The sequence below is a fragment of the Aplysia californica genome, unplaced genomic scaffold (assembly GCF_000002075.1).
Source record: "Aplysia californica isolate F4 #8 unplaced genomic scaffold, AplCal3.0 scaffold00009, whole genome shotgun sequence".
Taxonomy (NCBI): domain Eukaryota; kingdom Metazoa; phylum Mollusca; class Gastropoda; order Aplysiida; family Aplysiidae; genus Aplysia; species Aplysia californica.
In genome coordinates this window covers 1,780,542-1,804,731 of record NW_004797279.1, presented here as the reverse complement: position 1 = coordinate 1,804,731, position 24,190 = coordinate 1,780,542, and the positions used below count along the sequence as shown (strand labels likewise).

The following is a 24,190-nucleotide window of genomic DNA, read 5'->3' as shown; positions in this document are numbered from 1 at the left end:
TTCGATTTTCGGTGAAAACGCTTGACCCGGAAGTCAACATTATATTATGACCTTTATTTTAACATGGATATAATGTGGATTGGAATAGAAACCAAGCTAAAATTGAACGTCGGTTCTCGAACTGCCGGGGGCGGCTTGGCGTACTGACGGCACTTGAGCCGCGCCGCCCCCCCACGGCTCGGCGTAGCGAATGAGTTAAAAGGGTAGTCACACATGTATATTTTTATATCATATATATTATGATAAATATATTTGAAAGTAAGGCAATCTTTCTCAATCCTTTGCCACCTCATCACTGACCCTGATCACATGCCTGTTTTACTTCTGAAACTTATTGAAGACCCTTGCCTGAGAACTGTAGGCTATTGTATTGTTTCTGTGTTTGAAAGTTGCTCATCTTGGTGGTATATATGGTCACTTTTAAGAACAAGCGGGCTAACCCAGATTTCGGGGATTTCCAGAAATCTTGACCTACACCAAGATGGACATTGCCCTACCTACAGGAGAAGTTTGGTTTCATTGGTGTGTATATTTGTTTGGTTATAAGAGAAAACTCTCCTTGTCTTTTAAAGAAACTGAAAGGGGCAAAAATTTTACCTTCAATTTTCTCCAAACGGCATTTTTCGTGAGAGCCGCTTTGTGCTTAAAAGTAAAAATGATCATATTTATTGCTCTAAACGTATTTTAAACTCTTAATCTCCGAGGGGGGGGTACCAACTGTACGGGGCCCTCTTTTTGTACAAAATCTAAAAATGACAAAAACATCACTAAATTGGTAATTGAATCAGAACAAGTAGTGAATTTATTGTAGTAGTTTTTCATCTAATGTTAAAAAGAGACCTGGCGCATTGGTTCCGACAGCGAACTGCTGGGAGTGGCTTGCCGAAGATAAGGAGTTAAATAGAGCTTTCTGTTTTACATGATGTATTGTGTAATCTTTAATTTATAAATGATTGTGCATTTCCAGAATAATGGCAGCCCCGGCGCCAATAAAAGTTGGGACGAGAGTGGAGGTTGTTGGAAAAGGTGTGATTGGTGCTGTGGCCTACATTGGAACTACCGTCTTCAGCTCAGGTAATTTATTGGAAGATGTACCTAAAAATTCAAATGTTTTAGAGCATTTTTGTGCTGCTTTTTTTCAGACTCTCTTTTTTTATTTCAGGGTAAATTTGTCATTGTGATCTCTCTGCATTTTCATTATTTCTGGCCAGTTACTGAACAAAATGCAAGATTCTGCCTTTTAATTTTTTAGAATAAATGATCACTTAAACTTTTTATGATTTTTCAAATAATCTTATTTCCAGGTAAATGGATTGGAGTAGTATTGGATGAAGCCAAAGGGAAAAACAATGGAACAGTTCAAGGGAAGACGTACTTCACTTGCGCTGACGAACATGGCATTTTTGTGCGACAGTCACAGGTAAGAATTGAACTATTTGTGAGGCAGCGTGGTGAAATAAGCAGCTCGTCAAAATTATGAAAGTGAAGATAAGGTCTGGAAATTTTTACATCAAATTTTTGGTTTTTTGGCTGAACATCTTTCATGCCCATTAAAAGAACACATTTGGGGGCTCTCATGGCCTGGAGGATAAGGTGTTCACCTCTCATTCAAAGGTTCCAGGTTCGAATCTGGGTACCGAAGGAAAAATTTTCTTCTCTGAAATTTTCTCCTTTCACTTCCTTTCCTGCTCTCTTACAATGTTCTGTCGTCTGCTTTCGTCTCCACTTTCTGCCCCCACCCGCTCAAACCCTTTGCCCGCCCCCCTCTGGACTCCTGACTCTTTCCACAGCCTCTACTGCTACTCCATGGCTCCTTCTTACTGCTGTCTTTCAGCCACACCCCTGATCTTCTGGTAGGAACGATCTACACCTAGCCTTTTCGGACAAGGGCGAAAAGTCTCGGAGGTCCATTGTGCAAGTTGCGCATATTAAAGATCTCTTGGTGGTCTAAAATTTATATGAGTAGGCTTCGACCGCCACCCAGGCAAAATGCAAAATTTCCTATCAACTGGAAATGTTTAATGTGTCCAGTGCGCTCAGATGACCTTTTGCAATTGCGAGCGCAGTGAAACACTTACCAAAAAAACCGACATATTTATATGTGGTTTAAGACATAAAAAGATATAAATTTTCATTTCCACAGACTCTCAGGCTAAGGAAATAACGCAACTTTGGCGACCATTTTTCACTAATTTTACCTCTGAATCTAGGCGACCCCCACCTTCTTCAATCGCCAATATCTTGACTTGTGTGCTAGATAAATGGATATTTTTGCCATCAAAAGCAAGGCAAATGGACAGGCTTTAAGGTGATACCTATAACTTGATATGCCCCAAAATTGACGAGGGCCTGATTCCATCGTGTTGCGACACATTTTTTAAAAAATGATGTCTATCAATGCTCCATGATGAGGATCATGGATCTTGAAAATTCAGCCCTTGATTTTTTCATATATTGTTAGGTTAATACTTTGTTTCATGTGCAAGTAGAGCTTATCAGAGCAGTGAGTTTGAAAGCAATCACTATTGACTTTAACTCACTGACTGCCAGGGGTTGAAATCCAAAAATGTAACACTAACTGCAAGCATTTCAAGGGTGTTTTAGAACATACATAATCGGATAAGTATTCAAAGTAGACACTTCTAATTTTCACTGTTTATCATTTCTATGTAGTGCTTTGCCTTTATTGAGGTTAAAAGAGATTTCCAATTCATGCCATACTTTAGTTTGTATGATTATTTGAAATGTGGACAAAAATAAACTCCACTGGTTAAGGAAGTGCATGAAACAACCTCTAAGGCAAATTTTTGTCAACCCTTTTCAACAAAATAATTGGGATGTAAGTATTCTAAGTCACATTTGTGACCATCTGGTATGCCCTGTTCAATATTGGACGCCATAAAAAGCAAACGATTTTTTTAACCTAAAGGCTGGACAATGTGTAATTTCAACGTAAAATCGTGAAATGCTGAGCCCAGATCTAAAAATTACCTGTTGTAGCTCACCTCACATAACAACAAAAAAAGAGCCTACATTAATGGATTAAGAGATGCTATTATGGAATAGCATGTCTTCACTTTAAGCAATTACCAATGCCAATCATGGGTTAGTAAACAGTGTAAAAACAGTGAAGTTCAGAAATGGAAACCAAAAGGGGTGTGGGTCCAAAGCCGTGTCGGTAATGGTAGTCAGTGAGTTAAGAGGCCTCAAAGGTTTATGAGTTTGTGTTTACGATTTTTTGAAAAATGCAGGAACTTTATAGTTTTGAACTTTTATTCTTCAAAGAGAAATTTTATTCTTGTTTTGCCATGTGCTATGTGAAGTGAATGTGTCTTAACATATGAATATATGAAAAATGCTTAATAGATACATCACAATGCCTGTTCTATGTAGATCACACCTTTGGAGGATCAGGGTCCGGTCAAACAGCCTGCTCACAGTGCTGCAGCCACACCAAAACCCAGTGGGCTCCGGCCTCCTGGCTCTTCTGCACGTCCCACCAGCACACCAGCAGGTCATAAGAGATCCGGGATCAAACCCCCAGGATCTATGACCAAAAGTAATATTTTTTTGTCTTTTAGTGACCTTTGTCTGCCTCTCATTGAAGTCTTTTTTTCTCCTTTTTCTTGTATACCTTTTCTTTCACTGCCTTTTCCATTTGCTTTTTGACTTGTCTATCCCCTGTGACTTTTGTCCATCTCAAAGTTAGTTTTTTTATCTGTTTATGATGCCGTGTTCTTTTCTCCTTTACTTTGACATATTGTAGTGTATATGTTTGGTTGACTTTCTGATCTCATTGTTGTGTCTTCCTGTGTTTTGTCATTTTTAGAGAGAATTAATTTGTAAGAAAAGAGCAAAAGGGAAGCAGAAACAGCAAGTATGAGAAAGTGGCAGCATATGGAAAAGAAGTCTGTATTGCTATTGTCTGTGTCTGGGACAAATTTCAAGTTGTGTTAAGTAAGAGCAGAAAGCAGACAGATCCACTTTTAATTGCCATTTTGTGAACTTTTTGTTTTTGAGTAGGTCTTCTTAAAGAACAGGAAGTGTACCTGGAATTTTCTCATTGTCAGATCAGTAAAGGTTACCATTGTCATCATTGTCATTTTGTCGATGCATTACCATTGTGTGTGCTGTAAGTGCAATTAGATAGAATTCAAAATTCAGTGCTAATGAAGTTTGGTTTTTGAACTGTCAGAACAAATTTGAATAGCATCACAAAATCAGTGTAAAGTGAAAGTTTAAGTTTAATTGTAAGAAATCATTAAATATTTTAAAGATGGAGGCATGGGTTTTCATTGAGACTGGCTTCATGGTCTTTTATTTCTTTATTAGTGGCGACATAATATAATGTGGTAAACAGAAGTTTGTTATAAATTTTTTCTGCAGTTCACACTGAACTTAAGTGTTTGCAATGAAAGGAATGGCATGTATTTTTTCTCCTCATATCTAAGAGAAAATTTCTTTTAAAGGCACTGAAAGTCTTGGAGATTCCAACAGCTCAGCCCCCACTCCTGCGGGGAAGGGATCATCCGCGGACCCATCAGCCACCCCAGCTGGCCGCTTGCGACTGCCTAGGACCAGCAAGGAGTCCACACCTGCAGACGACAAGCCGAGTGCTACTCCTCAACCGGCCGCTCCACCTGAGGTGAAAGTTCCAGACACGCCTGCCCCGGCTTTGTCTCAGTCTGCCCAGGTAATATCCTTTGTTCCTTGCCTTTTTTTTTATATCAGGGATTGTTCATCGGTGCTTTAAAATGTGCTTTTTTCTGATTTGATTTTCATTCTTGTTGAAATACGAACATTATTGTATCAGCTTGTGGGTTATATTTCAACTAACAAAAACTCTTTATTTCTTTATTTTACTGTAACTGTTAAAGAACACATGAATACTTCTGTTTTAATTGTAAACATGATGATGAAGAAAGTTTAGCAGTTGTGATTAACTTAACTTGAAGAAAGACGTTTGTCAAAATGTGATATTTTTATATTAGTGATTGATGATAAATTTTTGTCTGTTCAGCTATATTGTTTTGATTGTGGGTTTGTTGTGGGGTTGTTTTTTTCAGATGAGTTTGAGCCAGCTTAGCGCCATGTCCAGCTCTCAATCCTCAATTGATGAACGTTTGACTAATGTACAACAGCAGCAGGAGATAGAAGGTCTGAAGACAGAAGTCAAGGACCTCAACGAGAAACTGGAGACTCTCAAGATCAAGAGAGGCGAGGACAAAGTGAAGCTCAAGGAATTTGAGAAGACAAAAATTCAGTTGCAGCAGGTACTTTTTTTATCCTTTACTCTTTGGTATGCCAAAAATAACTTAGTTACTATCTGGTCAGACTACTATGTGGATGACCCTGGTTTGAGCTTGGGTTGGTAGGGGAGGCTTTCGCAGTCTACGCCTCTTTGGCTTGGTCCTATTGGACGTACAGCGTCATAAGATCTTACAGTGTTTATTGAGGTATTAAACCTCTTCCATGTCATCCAATTTGTTACTTGGATAGGTGACACGCTATTTATTTTATTCACATCTTGTTTTCCCTTAACATGTCCTGTAGTGCATGTCATTACATTTACCTAGCGAACAGTGTTATGTGCTGCAACTATCACCTCATGCTGGATAACATTATACACTGAAAGGAATTTTAATAGAGTGTTGCCAACAAATTTGGAGCATTGGTTATATAGAGGTGAAAGGGGGAAATCATTTCCAAATGTCAATATTAGATGAGATTCGAGATGTACAATTACTTGATGGAACAAATTAGATTGCTTGAAAGTAATCTTGTAATTTAAATTTAAACTTGGCTTGTTAATACTTAACTACATTTTTAACCTCGGTGTTCTCAGTAGAACTTGATGCAGCGTTGTGGGAGCATTTTTATGTTTTTATTTGTTACAACATTCCTCACTTATTGTTTTTTTACAAGTACAATTCACATCAATAAAAAGTTACTGAGGTTCTAGAAACAAATATTTTTGACATGTCTAGTAATATATAGGCCTAATTTTACTTTCTTTTATATATTGGTCTTTTGTGAGCTTGAAATATCGCATACTTTCTTTTGCAATAGAATTCACAGAGATGAAGATAGTACTGATAATGTATAATTGAAGCTGCTTCTTTTGAATCCACTCCTTTTGTATAGAGCATATCTGTGCTCAGTGATATTTATGTCTTTTTATCACTTTTGTTCAACAGCTTCAAGAGTATAAGTCAAAGATGCAAGAGACTCATGCTGACTTACAGAGGCAGTTGCAAGCATCTAAGAAGGTATTGATTCACTTTGTTCTTTGTACCTTTTCAGCTTGCATTTTGTAGTAACCTAAGAATTCCACAACTGAACTGGAGACTTTTAGGCATATGGTACTAAACAAGAATATAATGGACACGTTCTTGGAGAAAAATTGCAGGGAAGATTATGAGATGACATTCAGAGAATGATTTGTTATTTCAACACATAATATTATGCATTAAGTGGTTCACTGTTTCTGGAGTAGGCCCCTTGAAAACAAAAAAAAATTGATACAAATTTTTGTTTTCCGCTCCCTGTTTGTATTTTTAGCAGTTTGTGGATGAAATGTTTGTAGTCAAGATAAATGTCTCTGCTTATGAATGTACTCCCTTTATTCTAATAAAAGTGAGGCAAGATGAGGACATAAGCGGAACACTTCAGATTATTTAACATATTAAACATTTTTATTGTTTCGATCTTCCAAATGTTTATTCCATGTGCTTTGAGTCCTGAAGAGAGGAATTAGTTGTTTGTTATAGCCTTGATATGATCAACCTTCTTTTGAAAGAAATGCACAATCATGTGCTGTTTTTTATGTTACTCATCTTTGGTTATAGCTGGGGGCTTTTTTAAAATGAATTTTCAATAATTTCAAGTTGGTGGATTTTCTGTTTTCTCCTGGAACATTTTCTAGAACTGGATGCCAAATGTTTAAGATAAAAATCCAGCAAGTTCAAGGTTTTACCTTGCTGAATCATGAATACAAATAAATGAGTTACAGCGCTACTGGAACATATAAGTTCTCACAAGACACTTCTGAAAATGATGTTTTCCTGAATCTCTGCAACTCATTTTTTTAAAAACTGTATCTAATGTTCTTGAGGCTCAACAAGTCATTTATTTGAAATTAATGTGCATGTTTCATGAAAAAATCTCTGCAGGTTAAATGCATTTATGTGTCATTCAGTTTTGTTCGTCTTGTCTTTGAATTTCCCATGAGACTTAGACTGCATCATTCTTGGTAATGTTTTCAGGAACTTTCTGAGCTTCAACAAGAGTATGAGGTGTACAAGGAAGAGATGGCGGATGTGACAGAGACTGTAGAGATGGCTACTCTTGATAAGGAGATGGCTGAGGAAAAGGTGGGTCTCTGTCTATTGGGTTTTTAAAAGAATAAGTCTGCTAGTCCTTTCTGTGCAAAAAACTTATTCTGTGGTGGGTCTTTTCTGTAGAGTCGTTTTCTATAATTGTAGTGTTGTGTATTTTAATTTGCATTTTGTCCCTCCATTGTCCTTTCGTTGACTGATAGTTTGTGTAGCACTACATTTGGGCCTCTTTTTTTAATGAGAGGTTTATTAAGTCATATTTAGATTATCCAATCATCTCTTTTTGATCTTATTTTCCTTTAACTTCTGTTGTTATGGGTGTTGTTGTTTTTTTAGGGGGGTGTATTTATGTTTGATATATTATTACCAAGATGGCAATTTAAAATAATAAGCTACTTGGCAGGTTTCACAATTTGAGTGCCCAGCATTTCCCAAAATTTACCAAATATGAAGTATTATAAAACATGACATATGATATACTGTTTGAAACGTTAACATTTCAGAATACTAGAAATGCATATTTTATGAGCGACAGCTCATCGCAGTGTACATAAGAGACCTTCAAAATTAACTCCCCCCGATTTTCACTAAATGAAGAAGCTTACTGAAATCTTTCTGTAAATCGCATAAAGTACACAAATACAACACAAAAATATTCACAATCCACCAAAGAACACTCAAACAGCTTACTTAGGAAGAAAAAATGCTGGAAACCCAAGATTTATACCCAGATTACTCTATTTGTTACATAACCATGTTCTACTCAAATTGCGCATTTGTGATGTTCTTTTGATCGGAATGATTTACTGTTCACATTATTTACTCCATTCTTGTAATTTTTCATCTAATCTTATATCAAAGTTGAACAAATAAACACAAAAAAGTATGAGATAGTCCGATTTGATAAGAAAATACGGAATATTTACACAAAACTAACATTCCTGTCGATCGTTATTAGGTCGTTCATTATCGGATGGACAACATTCTAAACCTGATTGCGGACGAAGTGTGCGAATACAAAATATTCGTCCCCGCGATTACGGGAACAAGGAAAGAATGCGAGTTTTCCGTCACGTGGTATGGATAAAGCTTTCTTTGTTCGATGTCGATTGTGATGGATTTTCGGATGGACACGGGTCACATGAGATATATTGGCCCATAATTTCTTAACCTATGACTAAAAAACTAACTTTTTCCGACTTACACTCTCAGAATAAGTGTTAGTTTGACATGGGGGCAAGTTTTCCACAGATTTTGTAAAAAGGTAGGCTTAGATGGCATTTTGAGAGCACCCTAATTCAAAAGGACTGGTGCGATAAAAATATTGCCCTATTGTCTAAGGACATGCAGGCTTGAGGTTTGCTGTTGTAACCACTTTTCAAGGCTATTTTCCAAATTCTACACAATATTTTTGTGGAAACAGGAGTTTTTGGCCTTATCCAGATGAGCAATCTAACTAGAACTAGAAAATGGGAAATGGTGTCCTTAAGAAAAGCAACAAAAGATGTCCTAAGATCAGTCATAAAAAATGAACAATTAAAAAATCAACAAATTTTAATGGTTTTCTAGTTTATTTGAAGTAAATACAACACAAACACAGTTTGAAAAATTGTTTATTTCAACAAAACATAAACTTATTGGCATTGAAATATCTCACCACCTCAGTGCACATAAAATTGTGAAACCTGCCACATGTCTTTGACTTTTCCGACGCTTCTGCGCTATGAGAAGTCCCTTGAAATGAAGCTTAAATGTTCATTGATGTTGCAGGCTGAAGGTTTACAGCAAGAGCTGGACTCAATGAAGGAGAAAGTGGAAGAGCTCACAGTTGACCTTGAATTGTTGAGAAGTGAAATCTCAGAGAAAGGTATTGTATACAGGTTTTATGTCTCATATGTTTGAAAATTTGAAGCTTGATAAATTAATTTCTTTAGTAGGGAAAGATGTGTGTACAACTGCACAGAGAAAATTAAGGAGAAACATGAACTAATGAAGTTTTCTGAATGAAGTGACAGATATGTACTTATATTTCTCTGTTCATTCAGCTAGTTGTGTGTGAGAAAGGACTTTTATAAGGCTGATTGACTTATGTTTGTTTTGTTTTTTTGTGCGTACCAATGGCAGGGTCAGATGGTGTGGCTGCCACTTTTGAGATGAAGCAGCTGGAGCAGCAGAATGAGAGAATGAAGGAGGCTCTTGTGAAGTAAGTTGTTGTTGAGTATTTGTTTGCAATAAGTTAGCTCAAGCAATGCCACATTTCTCTTGGAGCATTTGAAAGAAGTTGATGAAATAGAAAATACAGCAAGCACCTGCTTGGTTAACAATTGAAGATGGTTGATGTGTTGGTGGTGACTAACATTATTTGTGTTAAACATGGAGATTGACATTTTAGTATTTTATGAAGCGACAATGTGAGTTCCAGAATTGCCTTATTCAATAACACAAGAACATTTGTCCCCTTATTTTTTTTTGCAAAGCCTTCTGAGAACTAGACTTGCTTTTCAAAGGCCATAGAGGTGTGCTATTGTTTTAGCTGGTGATGCTGATAAGGTCATTTGTTTGATTAGTTGCACATATGTCCTTACAAATTTTGACAAAGTTATCAAAGACTAAAGGATACACAAATACAGGTATACTCATGTTTGCTCAAAGCAAGTGAACAAGGAAAAATTTTAATAAATATATTTTATCCGATGCTTAGCTGTCTGAAGCTAACCACATTACTTTAGAATGACTCTTATGGCTGGTCAGTTCTTGATACTTTACCAAAATTAGTCTTCAGGGCAAACATACTAATATGTCAGGTAGATTGATATATAATTTGTGTGGTTGTATTTTTGTAAACCATAGCACAAGTATGCAGTCTGCTTTTGGGTGAGCATTTACAGTGCCTACCTAGCTCCACATCAGGAAAGGCACAATACAGATAACATTTGTTTTTGTTATTATTTTTGTTATTACTCTTATTACTGTTGTTGTAATGATGATTGTTGTTGTTGCTATTATTTTTATTATTATTACTATTTTGCGTTTTCACACCTTCCTCTAGGTTAAGGGACATGTTGAACTCGGAGAAGCAGGATCGTCAGCGGAGTGAGAAGCAGCTGGAGAAACAAGAGGGAGAACTGGGTGTTCTGCGCAAGGACAAGGAACGACTGCAGCTACAGGTCACTCAGCATGAGAAGGAGCTGATTGACCTCAAAGAACAAGTAAGTGGTGGTGGTGGTGTTGCGCTGCAGCTGATGCTAAGTAAAATGTTGATTTATGCAATAGTAATTGATTATAGATCATTGTGTGCCTCTCCTGCCAAAGTACCAGAATTTAGTCCCAATGTTTTAGGTAACATGCTGAGTAAATAGGGGGAGAGGGGGTTCAAGTTTTCGAATTCTTGTTCCATAGTAGGTGGGAGGAAAAAAATGAAAAACTCAGAGGATTCTTGTGCTCATAAGAGGCACCTTAGTAGTTGACAGTTGAAGAAGTGTGGTCCTGTTAAGACTGATTAAGTAAAGTTGGGCCCTCGGCATATTGTGGTAGCGTGGCCACTTCCTTTCCACGTCGCCTTTACTTCCTCAACTCGAAGTCAGGTACCCATTACTGCTGGGTGGACACGACGGGGCAAAAAAAATCTGTGTCCGAACCGAGGCTTGAACCCCGACTTTCCGCTTTGCAGACGAGCGCACTAACCGCTCCGCCACCTGGATTAAATTCTGAATGAATCCTGACCCAATCCAAAGAAAGCCTTGTGGTTTGTTTTTTTAAGAGTCACTGTGTGATTTGTGTCCCAAGGCTTGGGTTATTCTTAATGGGGTATCGTGAAATGTTCCAGGCTTTGCAGTATTCTTAATGAGGTATCATCGGATGTCTCAGGTCTTGTTGTATTTTTTAAAATGAAGTATCATCAGATGTTCTTGGCCTTGTGTTATTTATGTGGTATCATCAGATGTTCCAGGCTGTGTAGTATTCGTTATATGGTATCAGCAGATGTTCCAAGCCTTGTGTTATTCTTTATGTGGTATCATCGGATGTCCCAGGCCTCATGTTATTCTTTATATGGTTTCATCAGATGTCCCAGGCCTTGTAGTATTCTCTATAAGGTATCATCGCATATTCCAGGCATAGGATGTCCCAGGCCTTGTAGTATTCTCTATAAGGTATCATCGCATGTTCCAGGCATAGGATGTCCCAGGCCTTGTTATTCTTTATGTGGTATCATCGGATGTCCTAGGCCTTGTGTTATTCTTTATGTTATTTTTTAAGAGGTTTCATCGGATGTCTCAGAGGCCTTGTGTTATTCTTTATGTAGTATCATCGGATGTCCCAGGCCTTGTGACATTCTTTATGTGCTATCAGCGGATGTCCCAGGCCTTGTGTTATTCTTCATGCTGTTTATGGCGTTTTATCTTTCAGGTGGATGCTGCCTTAGGGGCAGAAGAGATGGTGGAACAGCTGACTGAGAGGAATTTGCAGCTGGAAGACAAGATTGGAGAAATAGAGGAGGAGAAGAATGATCTGGTGAGGAAATATTTTGGCATATTGATGTTTTAAGTAGTATTGTTACATTTTTTTAATGCCTCTGTTTGTAGATTTTTATCTATCTGCCAACACACAGAGAACTAATAGGAAGAGAAATAATAGGAATTAAAGGTTGAGGCAGGTCCAAGATAACAGAAGGTACTTTCCTCAATAGTTCAGTCTCGAAGAATGGATACACCTGTTTTGTTTTTTTTCTACCTTTTAAGAAATACTAACTTCTTCATCTTTTTTATCAAACATCTATCGTCCTTGTCTCTCTTCCTTTTTTTTGTATGTTACTTTCTAGTAACTTCTATATTCTTCAATACTCTTATGTCACTCATTTGTTTTGCAAGTGCTGTTAAACTCTATTTAAACTAAATCTAAAATAACTAACTACAAATGCAGAGTATAATTTGTTTTGATGTTTGTTTACATTCTTGCTTGGACCTATGGTAATAAAATGTGCATAACTTCCAACCGGCATATATAAAAACGTACTATTTAAAATGTTTTTGAGGGTCTGAATATGGAAGTCTGTTTTGGGATAGGAAAATATGTAGTCTCCGTTTTCTAGTTTTGCTCCTCTCGAACTTGCCAATGATAAAGAACCATAGTTATCTGTTGAGCATGAATTTATTGGATGCAGAAAAATGTGTGTTAAGAGTTTGGCCAATGCCCACCATCTTTACCTGCCTTGTAGGAAGAGTCTAATATTTGCTTTTGAACAGTTTTGAATACTTATTGTTTAAAAGAATGTCAGTTGCTGCACTTTCTCATTCGATGATCTTGTATTTTAGTCTTTGTAAAGAACTAAAGTACTTTCAGAATGTCCAAATAACAAATGAATGTATTGGGTGTATTTTTATGTATTTTCCAGGAAGCCCTGAATGACATGAATGAAGAGTTACAGGAAAACGCCCGAGCCACAGAACTGGAACTGAGGGAGGAGGTGGACCTGAAGAGTATCAAGCTGCTAGAGGTATGTGAGGTTATGAAGTGGGTTGTCATCAATATCACGCTATGTAATTTATGATCTCCTCAAGTGCCTGTTTTCGGGACTGGTAACCCTAGGTTATTTATAGTTATAAAACAGACTATTTTAATCTTCATTTGTTGCAATATCATTACTAGCAAAATTGCCCAACAGGCAGAAAAATAGCATTTTTAAGATTTCATTATTTTTACAAGTGCCATATTTCACCACGATGCCACACATTTATTCACTTTGACTGTGGAATAGCATTTTGTTTGAAATTATTTAAGGAGTGTATAAAAGCAGGACAGATATGATTAAGGGATTGAATTTGAAATAGCTCTTCAGTGGGGGAGGGGGGGGCCGCTTTGATTCATGTTATAACCTTTTAAAAAATGCTGTCTCCTGTCTTTTTCCAGCTTCAAAGGAAAATAGATGCCAACCAAGAAACATTTGCTGACTATGATACTACCCTTAACAAGTTCCGTGATCTGGTGGCCAACCTACAGGTAGTTTGCTTCTAAGGCGGATCTGTTTTTCTGAAGCATTTCAGGTGATAAATGAACAAAACAAAAGAAAAGGATTTTTCATAATTGTTTTTCAGTATTTCTTTTACAACTGGTTCTGTGATACAGACTTAATTTCATGTATTATAATGTGAAAGAGGAAAAAGTGATAAGCGTCCTTTGTGTATTTATTTTTCCGGGCATGTTTTTCAGGAATATATCGCTTTCTCATGAAAAGTAGGAGGGGGAGCTCGTAATTTTTTTTCCTATTGGCAGGCTTTGAAAATGAAAAAGAAATATGTCTGAGATGCAAATATTTCAGACTCCAGACTATCGATCTGTTTATTGGCTACAGTCCATTATGTTTTATTTGTCTATTTTCACAATCACAGGAGCAGCTTCGAAACAAGCAGCAGGAAACTGAAACTAAAGTAGAGACTCCCACTGTGGAACTGATGGACTTCAAGACAAAGTTTGCTGAGACTAAGGCCTATGCAAAGGTTTGTATCATCATCCAGTGCCAGATCTACGACAGACATCGGCGATCATGGTTTTCCATTCATTCCTTTGCTCGGCTGCTCTCAAAAAAGCTACGTTTCCCTGATCTTTCACTGTTACCCATTTGTTTTGGTTCCCTAAGTATGTTATTCTGGGCCTACCCCTGCCTCGCTTGCCCTCAATTTTGCCAGTGAGAGCTAGATGTTCAAGACCCTTATGTCTATTCAGGTGTCCCAAAAACTGCATTTGTCGTTTCCTGATTGTTTTGAACATTGAGCGTCCCGAGCACTTCATCAAGCACTACCTCATCTTTAGTGATTGTCCAGCATTCACAGCCTTATAGAAGGGTTGACCAAACATAGCATTTCAGGACTTTCATTTTGGTGTTCATTGAGATGTTTCTATTTTTCAGGATTGGGCTCATTAAGATTTGTATCAGTTCAGTCTAATAGACCATGCCATTCATTCACTAGTCTGATTTTTTAAATATTGTGCAAATGATATGTATACGTTAGTAGTCAATTCTCACGATGTTATGGTAGCCTTTTTTTTTTCCATCGCAAAAGACTATTTTATATGATATATATGTCATGTGGTGATTGCACATGTGACTGTCCAGGCTAATGTGTGCCAGACAATGCTCATGTCAGTGAATGCAAGAAATGGCTGATATTTTGGGCTGTGTGGTTACAGGTATTGTATGTGTTCCTTCATGTAACATCTTTCTTTTTCATCTTGAGCCAAATAAGATCAAGGCTGGAGTTGTCTCCATAGAACAGATGTTACAAATGATTAAAAACAAAGGTTCAGTAATCTTTTGAACTGAAGCCATTCTGTGACCAAGTGTTCATTATTCTCAAACAGAGTAAGCAGACAAATGAAAGTTTTCAGTGCTTTGAAAGAAGTGGGATATTAAGCCTACCTGTCCTGGGCAACAACGTCATTGCACACCGGACAGGTCCATAAGTGCTCTATTCCCCCCAGCACCAAAGCCCGCAAGGTATCCATACTGATTGTTCCGGTGGCTGTCTGATTATGGCGCTTTCACCCCTAATCAATATTCGGGTTGGCACAAAATCAGGCACATTATGCTGAGTCAATCACAGAAAATGAAGAGATTTTTGCTTGCTATGACTTTTAAAAATGTTATATCTGTATATATAAGTCAGTTCTTCAAGGAGCTTAGAATAAAAAAGCTCTTATTGTCTCCAGACCATTGACATGGAGCTTCGTAAGCTGGATGTGCAGCTGGCCAATGCTCACATCAAGATGTTGCTCTCCTTCATGCCGGAGGCTTTCATGGGACGTGGAGGTAAGATATTCTTGTCTACTACTCATTTAGTAGCCACAGTCACTCATTGCATGGCGCAGATTATGTTTATTGGTTAGGGTTGCTGATTTATCAAAGGGTGCTTTGTTGCAATTATTGAGTTGTAAAAGTAGTTTACTGCAAGCAAACAGGATGATTAACACATTGAAAAAAAAAAAGGTATTATAGTAACCCACAGTGAATGTAGAAGAACCCCCCCAACTTGAGGGCCCTCCATTCATTCACCAGTGGATGCTAAAAGAGTGCTCCTGGTAAGCCTTGTTCATTTTCTGATATTGTTGTCTATCATGGTTTCACTGTCAGAGCACAGAAGCATTATTACCATTCTCTCTTTCTCGTCTGGCGCTGTGACGTCATAAGCGATCAGCGATGCTGACAGCATGCGGGAACTCAACACTTGCTCGGGGGTCCTTAAAAAGTGCTGAACGTGGGTCACTGAAATGTCCCAGCAGATTATTACCATTAGGGAGGAAATGTAGCAGCTATCACTGCATTAAATTACCATTTTCTTCAACTCGGCTAAAGTTTTAAGAAAGATGAAAGTGGCTATTGGTAATGGCGTATTTCTTCAGGGCTGGGCAAACAGCATTGCATCCTGTTAAGCATTTTCCACTATCATTCATGTAACACTCACCTAGATGCTTGGAGTCAAGGTCAGCTTGTTTTGTATTAATGCATGTTGTCATGATGATGACATAAAAAGGGTTCACCATAATTTGTTCGTGTGGTGCTTTTCCATGTATCTCCTAGGTGACCATGATGCTATCGGTATCCTGTTGATGATTCCCCGCATCATCAGCAAGTGTGAGCTGCTGGCCTCTCAGCTGAAGGACAAGGTGAGTCATCCGTTGCACAGGAAAGTGCTGGTTAGACGGTGCAGCATTAGTCTGTGGGTAGCAGCAATATGAGAAAAATTAGGGAGAGTGAAACGATTTGACAGATGCCGTTACTAAAGAGCTTGCACTCAAGCCCAGAGGAAAGTGAACATGCTATTCTTTATTTTAATTATTAGTTTGTGTTAAAAATCGATTTTTGACCATAATAGCCCTACAACTCAGTCGGAGCAAATGCGTCTTCCAATACTGTTCTTTAGGCATACACACATGTACTAGTGGGATTCATGACAAAAAAAGAAAAAAAAATGAATTATCCTAAGACAAGGATTTGGTCATCCTTTACCACTGGAATTTAATATAATTTTCACGCCATTTCAGTTTGAAGTCTCTGAGAAGATCGAGAGAGACCATGTCTTGAAGACCCACAGGGCAGAACAATGCAGTTTTGCTAACCACTTGATCTTGTTGCTGAATGCTCTACAAGGATGCATGCGACAGTATGAGAGGTAAGACAGGGATTCTCTTAGTTATTAGAAATTGTTTCTTAATCACTCAGGAGACATGAGTAGAAGGCATCTTGGATGTAAAGAATAGTAATATGTGAATTTTGATGTCCAGGGTTTCTGTTTCAAGTGAGGTTTTACTTTTGTCTGTATAGGTTACTTTTATTCTAAAGATTGGTTACTGTTAGTTTTTTCAAAAAGACATTGTCTTCTTGGGCTTGGTTGAATGGGGGTGGGGGGTTGTAATGTCCTTGTAAGCCCTAAGAAATTATCTTTTTTACAAGTAGGAATATGAACTTTATTATTTCAGCAGTAGATACCTCAGATATTACAAACAAGAACTCTAATCTTTATGTAAAAAAATTTTCTTTTGTTCAAAAGAACTTTTCGAAATTCATGTAAAAACATTACTCTTTGTTTTTAAAAATACATTTACATATTTTTTTTTTTACTTTGAAAAGAGTGGGTTTTTTAGAGGTCTTGTATGTTTTTAACATTCCCAGTGCTCTGAACAACTGCAGCAGTGACCTATTCCTTAAAGTTGGAACTCTGCAGCCAGAAATGGCTGCCCACGAGAAATCTGTGGACTACTTTATTGATCTCCTGCGAAAAGATCAGGTATGACAGAGAGTTTGTATTTATTGGGTGGGGGTATAGGCTTCCTTTTTGTTGTTGTGAATGACTGTATACTGGTTTGTCTTAGTCACCATGTCCATTCTGATGGAAAGACTTTTTTTGTAGTATGTTGTGAATTTCTGGGGTTTGAAACTACTACCATACTTTCAATGTGTTTTCTTTTTCTTAATGAATTAATGTTTAGGTGAGACTGTAGGTTTTGAGACATAGAAGTGGTTGCTCTTTGTACATATGTCCATTGTTGTTTGTGCTTGTTAAATGTCTATACATGCTCTAGATGATATTTTATGCTATAATATTTTGAGCTATGTTTTTTTTTTATTGTTCAGTTGGATGAGACAGTGTCAGTTGATCTTCTAGAGAAGAGCATCAACTTCTTCCAGGTTCGTTGGCCTCTTTTTGTTGTGCATTAGTTTCTTTATACAGAAGATTATTAAGAAATTTGACATACATTTTAGCTTCTGTTGGCAGGAACATGCAAGAATTTTAAAGTAGCCAAGACTTAACTCCTCAATGTGGGCTTCTTTGTTCAAATTATAATTGTTTTAAGTTTGAATAGGACACAGCATTCCAAGAGATGATGGTATTCAATGAAATATAGACCATGTAGAAAACAAATTCTTCTGTTTTGCATGTAAAGCGAAGAATGTTTAATGTTTCCAGATATCGCCATAATTAGGCTTCGTCAGTTTGAATAGTCATTAGTGTTTTGTATGTTAAAGGTTCCTAGGTGTGTCTTTTTTATTTAACATAGCTGCTACTTTCCCGCTAAATAGCGGAAACTCCGCTTCATCTAGCTCTCGGTCGCAAATTGCTATGCTTTTTTTTTTTTACACGCGGAAAACACCGAACCAGGAGAGAGACGAAAACGCGGCTTGCGCATGTCCACCCGTAGCTTTCTACTTCCGTTCTTCTTTGCCTAGCGCTAGTTTCACTTTTTTTATTGTGGAGCGACAGTGTCGATCGGGGATCGGGACGTTGGCGCGCCGAGTTGTCATTGAAAACGGCGGAAATTTGAGAGAAATTGATGCAGAATGCAAAAATAAAGGGAGCTGGAATGAGAAAGAAGCAGCCGGTGTGCGACTTTAAAAGTTCATTAGAAAATTGAACGAGCCGCTTGCTGCACTTTGCGTTTGGTGCGATATAAAGAAATCGCGGCACTCCTGTACAATTGCGGTCCGGTTTGTTTATATGACGGCTATTGTGGCTGTGGAAGTGAATCTAGATCTAGATAATCTATCTTTAGATATAATCTAGATCTACTCATATTTAGATATCTAGGTCTAGATTAGATAGCCTAGGCTATAATTTTATTTCAGTTTAGATTAGATCTCTAAATAAGAAACACACTACAGGGGCACTAAGTGCAAACGGGACCGCAATTGTACAGGAGTACTGAAATCACTCAGTACAGCGGCAAAGGTGTTGCCTCCTTGATCCAATACTGCTGTACATCGATGTACAAGTTTAAATTAAAGTGAAAGAAATCTTTTTATGAGACAACAGCTGGCAACAAACACTGGATTTTTAGGCCATTCAAAAATTGACTCAAATGCTTGTTAGTCAACTTACTGCCTTTGGGGTTTGTTTGTTTGTGGGTTTTTTAAAATACATTTTAATTCAGTTGCCTATGGTTATCAAATATGACAGTTTTTCTCTTCCAAAACCGTAGGTTAGATTTTCCAGAATATATTGCCTCTGGATCTCAGTTTTTACTCCGGCCTTCGGAGAGCGCGTGTACACTTTTGCGTGAATTTCCTCCTTTTTTGAAATTCCTGAGTGGCAGCTATGATTTAACTAAATATTTCATGGATGTGCATTATTCATTGAAAAAGATGTTTAGAGTGTAAATACTGTGCTCAAATGAGATAGAAAGGTTATTTGAAAAGGATCTTTGCATTAAACAGAAAATGAGAATGACACAAGGCTACCTTTTGTTGCATTAAATAGCAGCCATAAATATTCAAAGAAATGGGACACACTTGAGAACCAACAGATGATGGACGCATACAGCAAAATCTTCCTCAGATCCTGAAGTCGGAATACTGAGTCAAGTTGCATCTCTGTATTAAGCTGTTGTTGGAGATAATAAATGTACACAAAATACTGAAAAACAAACTTTTTTTATAGACAAGATGGAAGTTCAAAGTTAGAAATGAATAACCATTGTAAAAGAGACAGAGAATCAATGTTATCTTTGATGAAAGGTAAGTCCATAAACAAAAAAGACATTACAATGGTACATGATAAATATGTAATGAAATGGAAGATGTGATGTTCTCTCATTGATTTCATGAGAGGATTTGTGTTTTGAGGGTTAGTTTTGGTGACATCTTTGTTTTTTGCATCCCCTGGCAGCAATTGTACTCAGTTCACCTGTCCCATGAGAAGGTCGACTGCACCTACATGATGGGGGATGATGTCAAAGTTGTTCTCTCTGCCTGTGATGCGATATCGACCGAGACCAGCCGTCTCAAGGTTTTGCTGTTGGTGAGTAAAGTTGCTTTCGACAGATTCCTTTACGTATTTCTAAATGTCTGAATGAGATGTCACTTCCTAGATCCTCCTTTGTGGCTAATGCTATTGTTTCCAAAGATAAAAGGAGAGTGGGTGACTTTTTCAGTTTTCTCCATTGGCTGTTTTAACAATCTTTATCTGCCCATATCAAAGCAGCAACTTTTTAACACTTTGCGGTCTCTTGGCGCAATAATGCGCTGATGAAAATTATCCATTCTGGTCACCTGACGCAGAAGCCCGAGAAGTCTGTTCAGTCTCTCTCCTGTCTGGGTGTCCAGATGGGGTATTTTGTACTGCTGGCTGTGTGACTGCAAAGTGTTAAAATGTTCTTCTCTTGTCTATAACCTGCCTGAATTCTCTACAGTAACACTATGGAGTTTTATACTTAGTTGCTGATGTATTGTTTCCATCTTCTTGACTCTCTACATTCTCAAAGACAGATGGCAATGTGTTTAGAAAAGAAAGCAGTTTGTCTTTGATTTACTTTGTTAAACTGTATGTCTAATATTAATTCTTTTTTTTAAAAATGTATATGGGGATGGGTAAGGGGGTCAGGCTTGGTCTTATTGTATCCACACCCTTGATATGTTCGTGAAATGGCTGCTTTTAATAATTGCATTAGATGAAGGTTTCCTTGATGTAGAAAGATTGCTTGATGTAGAAAAGTTCCTTAATGTAGAGAGATCCTTTCTTTGCTATAGAGAAATCTCTTGCTATAGAGAGATTGCTTGCTATGTACCTTTGTTAAGCCTGTGACTTGTTTCCCCAGCCTGGCCAGGAGCAGAGCGAGTTCTCAATCCTCCTCAAGGATCTGGAGACCTGCAACAATGACACACGTACTTGTGCCAGAAAGGTAGGCTATCTGTGGAGCCTTCTGTGCTCTGTGGATATTTGTTAATGTGTGTTTTAAATGTTTTGCTGTGTGTGCCACATAGGTTAGCCCCGAAGCATTTGTTACTGCTGTTGCACCAAAATGTTAAGTGTTTAAATTCTCTCCAACACAAATTGTAATGAGTTCCAGTTAAACTGGTCTCTGAAAATAGCCAAAGAAGACGAATTTGTCGTCATTTTGGCTAATATAAAGAGGACCTCCTTTGGAGAAGACATAAAATTCAATCTACTGAGTGGGTTTTTGGTAGGTGGATTGGTGTGGTCAGCCTCATCTGCTTCTATTTACGTTTTAAAACATCACCATTACAATGACTTGTTCAAAGTAAACTACTTTACAAAGTCTAATTCTTCCACATTGAAATGTATGTGTCACTAAGCTGTTTTTGGGCTGATGAAGTTATTGGTATCATCTAAAAGCCTGTCCTTTTGCCTTGCGTTTGATGGAAAAAATAACCATCTGTTGTGAATAGAAGTTGAGATATTTTTTATTGAAGGAAATGGGGGGTCGCGTGGTGTCAGATGTAATATTGATGAGAAAATGGCGGCCAGTTTGGTGATTTCCAAAGCTGTAGTGTCCATGAAACTCCAAATTTACTTTTTTTTTTAAGTTGATCAGTATGATTCCACTATATCAGGACACATAAACATAAGATTTTTGCTGTACGGAATTTGTGTTTAATTGCTGTTGTGCGAAGCGTATCTACATTCTCAAGTCAGTGAATGAGTTCATGGAGAATTAAGAGAGCTGTAAAGGTAAGGGAGGGAGAGAGAGAGAGTAGGTCCATTTACTAGTTATATAAGTACTGTTAATCTCAACTAGAACAAATTTCTGATTGTGGGGTCAATAAAGTTGATCACTGTCAATGAAAACGGCATAGTGATGTGTGTTTGGATGGTTATATTTTTACTTGGTCAACATCTATCAGATCAAGAGAAGACTACCACAAGAGGGATCTGCCGTTGCCACGCCTCTCAAGTATGGCAAAGAGGTGAGAAAAGTGAATGCTTTTGCAGTTGTCTTACTTGTTCCTTAAGCAGAGTCTTTTGCTGTTGGGCCGTATATTTTCACTATTTATGTTTTTAACATATGGATGTCTGACGCATCTTTAACCTGCTTGGCATTTCCAATGTAAAAATTTTGTACAGTAATCCATCTACTCTGAACATCCCACAGTCCAGTTCACTTTAAACCCGTCTTTCCAGATGAAAACATGTTGCAAATAAAACTCTCATTTATGATCTCAGTTTGCCAAGATATGACTCGGTCAAATTGTTGCTTTTCTCATTCATAATGTAAGTGAGATTTTAATGCACATGGCCTTCTCTGGCTATGGCTTTATCTCAGTTAACTCACATCCACTATAATCATTAAGAATTGAAGTATCAAATTGTGTTGAACTTGATCATTGCCATGTGACAAAGGTCTAGGCCTAGTATGATGATTGCTATTTGTGCTGGAGGTGTCAGTCTCAGTAAATGTCATTACTGTCATGTCACTTTGATAGTTGACTACCCCATCTTTTGATAGTTGACTGCCCCATCTGACTCTTCATAGTACAAGTTGAATGTCAGAATGAGAATGATGATTTTTATTATTGCCTTGGTTCACTTTATCACAAAAGTACCTTTTGATTTCTACATTAACATTCATTGTGAAAGATTCAAGGGTCAAGCCCTTTTCTACCTTGTCAGAATGTACCAAATTTGAAGCTTCAAATGAAACCAACTTCTTTTGATTCTTTCAGGAAGGGAAAACGTTTTCATTTAGAAACAGGAAGTTTGTCATTTCTTCTTTTTTTAATTTTTTACTCTTTCACATCCATTGCTTTAACTTTTAAATGAGATATATATTTGTGTATAGAAAAGCATCAAATCAATGCAAATCAACACGCACACGCACACATTTTCAGAGATCTGACTCTTTGTTTACATTATACTTATAGATACAGGATCTCCTGACTGATGCCTGTAAGCAGATCGGCTCAGTTGCTCGGGTGTTGAAGATTGTGTCTGCTGGCGCAATGCAGCAGGCGGCTGTGATGACAGGTACATGTTTTGTTTTTTGTTGCCCTTTTCATTATATAACAGATCCTTTTAATTTACCCTCAGTCACACTTTCCAGGTGAACAAGCAATGTAAGAGTTTTACATGATTGACAATCTGGCTTAAAATTGCTTTAACATTGCAGTATGCTTTTGCCTCAAATATTTGTTTCAAATTGTTTGTATATATTTATTTATCACTTGACCAATCTCAGAATTTGAAGGATTCTGAGTATGCGCTCTAGCTAATGTTTTTTGCTCTCAGTGCTTTTTTTTTTTAAAGCAATGCCATTTTGACCAATCAAGCTGAAACAAAGGTATTGAGGGTAACTGTTTTTGGCTTTGCCGTTTGCCTTTGCCGTCAGATGTTAAAGAAATTGATTATGCCATATGTGCTTAGTTTGAATGTCTTAATTAAACAAAGCATTAATCTGTAAACTGTGCTTAAATATCATAATCAAATGTTAATGTATAAGACTTCAGACTCCACATTAATGCTTGTTCAATAATGTTAAAACAGCAATTCTAATTTGTTAATGTAACTGATATTATGGTCGGGAAGTTTTTCAATTTGTCAGCAAGGGAGTTTTTGTAGATTTTGTGGAGGCCTTGCCCTACTACATTCACTTTGAAAAAAAGAAGAAAGCCATTTGAGTTGCTGAGTTTGTTGAGGCCAGTTGTAATTATTTGGATGAAGTCAAAATCATGGCTTCATCAAAAGTGCATCACCTTTCTTTTGCAGTATGTTCTTTCTTAATATGCTGCTTCAACTGCAAAGCCATGGCACGTTAAATGTTGATCAATGTGCAGTTAAGCGTTGTATTGTTTCAGGTTTAAATAATTTATTTCACTTTGTTGGACTGAGTTGGACAGAGAAGTTACTCTATTTGAGTTTACGGAAAAAAATCTTACAGAGATAATGTGGAAAATCTTGGTAATTGTCTCATAACAGGGGACTTATTCCATTTTTGTTCTGTTCACTCAGTGAGTTGGTGCTTTGAGGATCAGTTGGTTGTTCCTACTTCTTTCCCTTCTACAACTACTTTTGCTGCCTTTTGTTCTACCGTGTAACAGGTGTTGTGTTGTGTGCTTGTTTATTACCCATATGGATTGTCTAGCAAAGGAAATAGAGTGAGTGGTTGAAAGTTCAGACTTGTGGGACTTACATATTTTCTACCTTCCTGTCGTTTCATTCTGTCTTGCTTTTCCTCAGAGCTCAATATCCATGTTCAAATCGATGTGCTTCTGCGTATGTGGAACAAAAAAAATATAAACAGACAAATAGTCTTGGGTCTGCTCATATGTTATTTACATTGCGTTGTCTTACTTTTTGACAAACTTTTCTTGACTAGCGTCTGTGGTGTTATGTTTAGGCTTTTCATTTTGCATGCAAAAGATATGACTTCGATGGTGGCATGGGTACGATGTTTTATCAAGTACCTCTGCCTTTATGTTGTTATGTAGAATCATTCACAGATAAGGTCTAAGCAGCCCTCCTCCTAGATGGTTTAGTTGTGTGGAAGGGTGCGTAAAACATTAATAGTCCTTACCATCTATCACTGATGGTCCTCTCAATGTTAATGTGTATGTTGAAAATTCGGACATC

At 37.5% G+C, this 24,190-nt stretch overlaps 1 protein-coding gene across 5 annotated transcripts in view; it reads left to right on the top strand.

Moving 5' to 3' along the window:
* The window catches only part of LOC101847462 (dynactin subunit 1), a 57,058-nt gene that overhangs the window by 5,230 nt on the left and 27,638 nt on the right, over positions 1 to 24,190 (top strand). For all 5 annotated transcript variants that reach the window (XM_013082664.2, XM_013082661.2, XM_013082682.2 and 2 more), the window contains exons 2-24: positions 968 to 1,074; positions 1,305 to 1,420; positions 3,394 to 3,559; positions 4,470 to 4,693; positions 5,067 to 5,273; positions 6,198 to 6,269; positions 7,266 to 7,373; positions 9,108 to 9,204; positions 9,462 to 9,540; positions 10,387 to 10,546; positions 11,745 to 11,849; positions 12,730 to 12,831; positions 13,245 to 13,334; positions 13,724 to 13,831; positions 15,042 to 15,141; positions 15,910 to 15,995; positions 16,374 to 16,501; positions 17,002 to 17,116; positions 17,464 to 17,517; positions 19,493 to 19,624; positions 20,421 to 20,504; positions 21,469 to 21,531; positions 22,486 to 22,588. In XM_013082664.2, coding sequence (XP_012938118.1) covers positions 972 to 1,074; positions 1,305 to 1,420; positions 3,394 to 3,559; positions 4,470 to 4,693; positions 5,067 to 5,273; positions 6,198 to 6,269; positions 7,266 to 7,373; positions 9,108 to 9,204; positions 9,462 to 9,540; positions 10,387 to 10,546; positions 11,745 to 11,849; positions 12,730 to 12,831; positions 13,245 to 13,334; positions 13,724 to 13,831; positions 15,042 to 15,141; positions 15,910 to 15,995; positions 16,374 to 16,501; positions 17,002 to 17,116; positions 17,464 to 17,517; positions 19,493 to 19,624; positions 20,421 to 20,504; positions 21,469 to 21,531; positions 22,486 to 22,588 — 2,602 coding nt within the window. In that variant the 5' untranslated portion in view covers positions 968 to 971. The remainder of the gene's footprint in view (positions 1 to 967; positions 1,075 to 1,304; positions 1,421 to 3,393; positions 3,560 to 4,469; positions 4,694 to 5,066; positions 5,274 to 6,197; positions 6,270 to 7,265; positions 7,374 to 9,107; positions 9,205 to 9,461; positions 9,541 to 10,386; positions 10,547 to 11,744; positions 11,850 to 12,729; positions 12,832 to 13,244; positions 13,335 to 13,723; positions 13,832 to 15,041; positions 15,142 to 15,909; positions 15,996 to 16,373; positions 16,502 to 17,001; positions 17,117 to 17,463; positions 17,518 to 19,492; positions 19,625 to 20,420; positions 20,505 to 21,468; positions 21,532 to 22,485; positions 22,589 to 24,190) is intronic.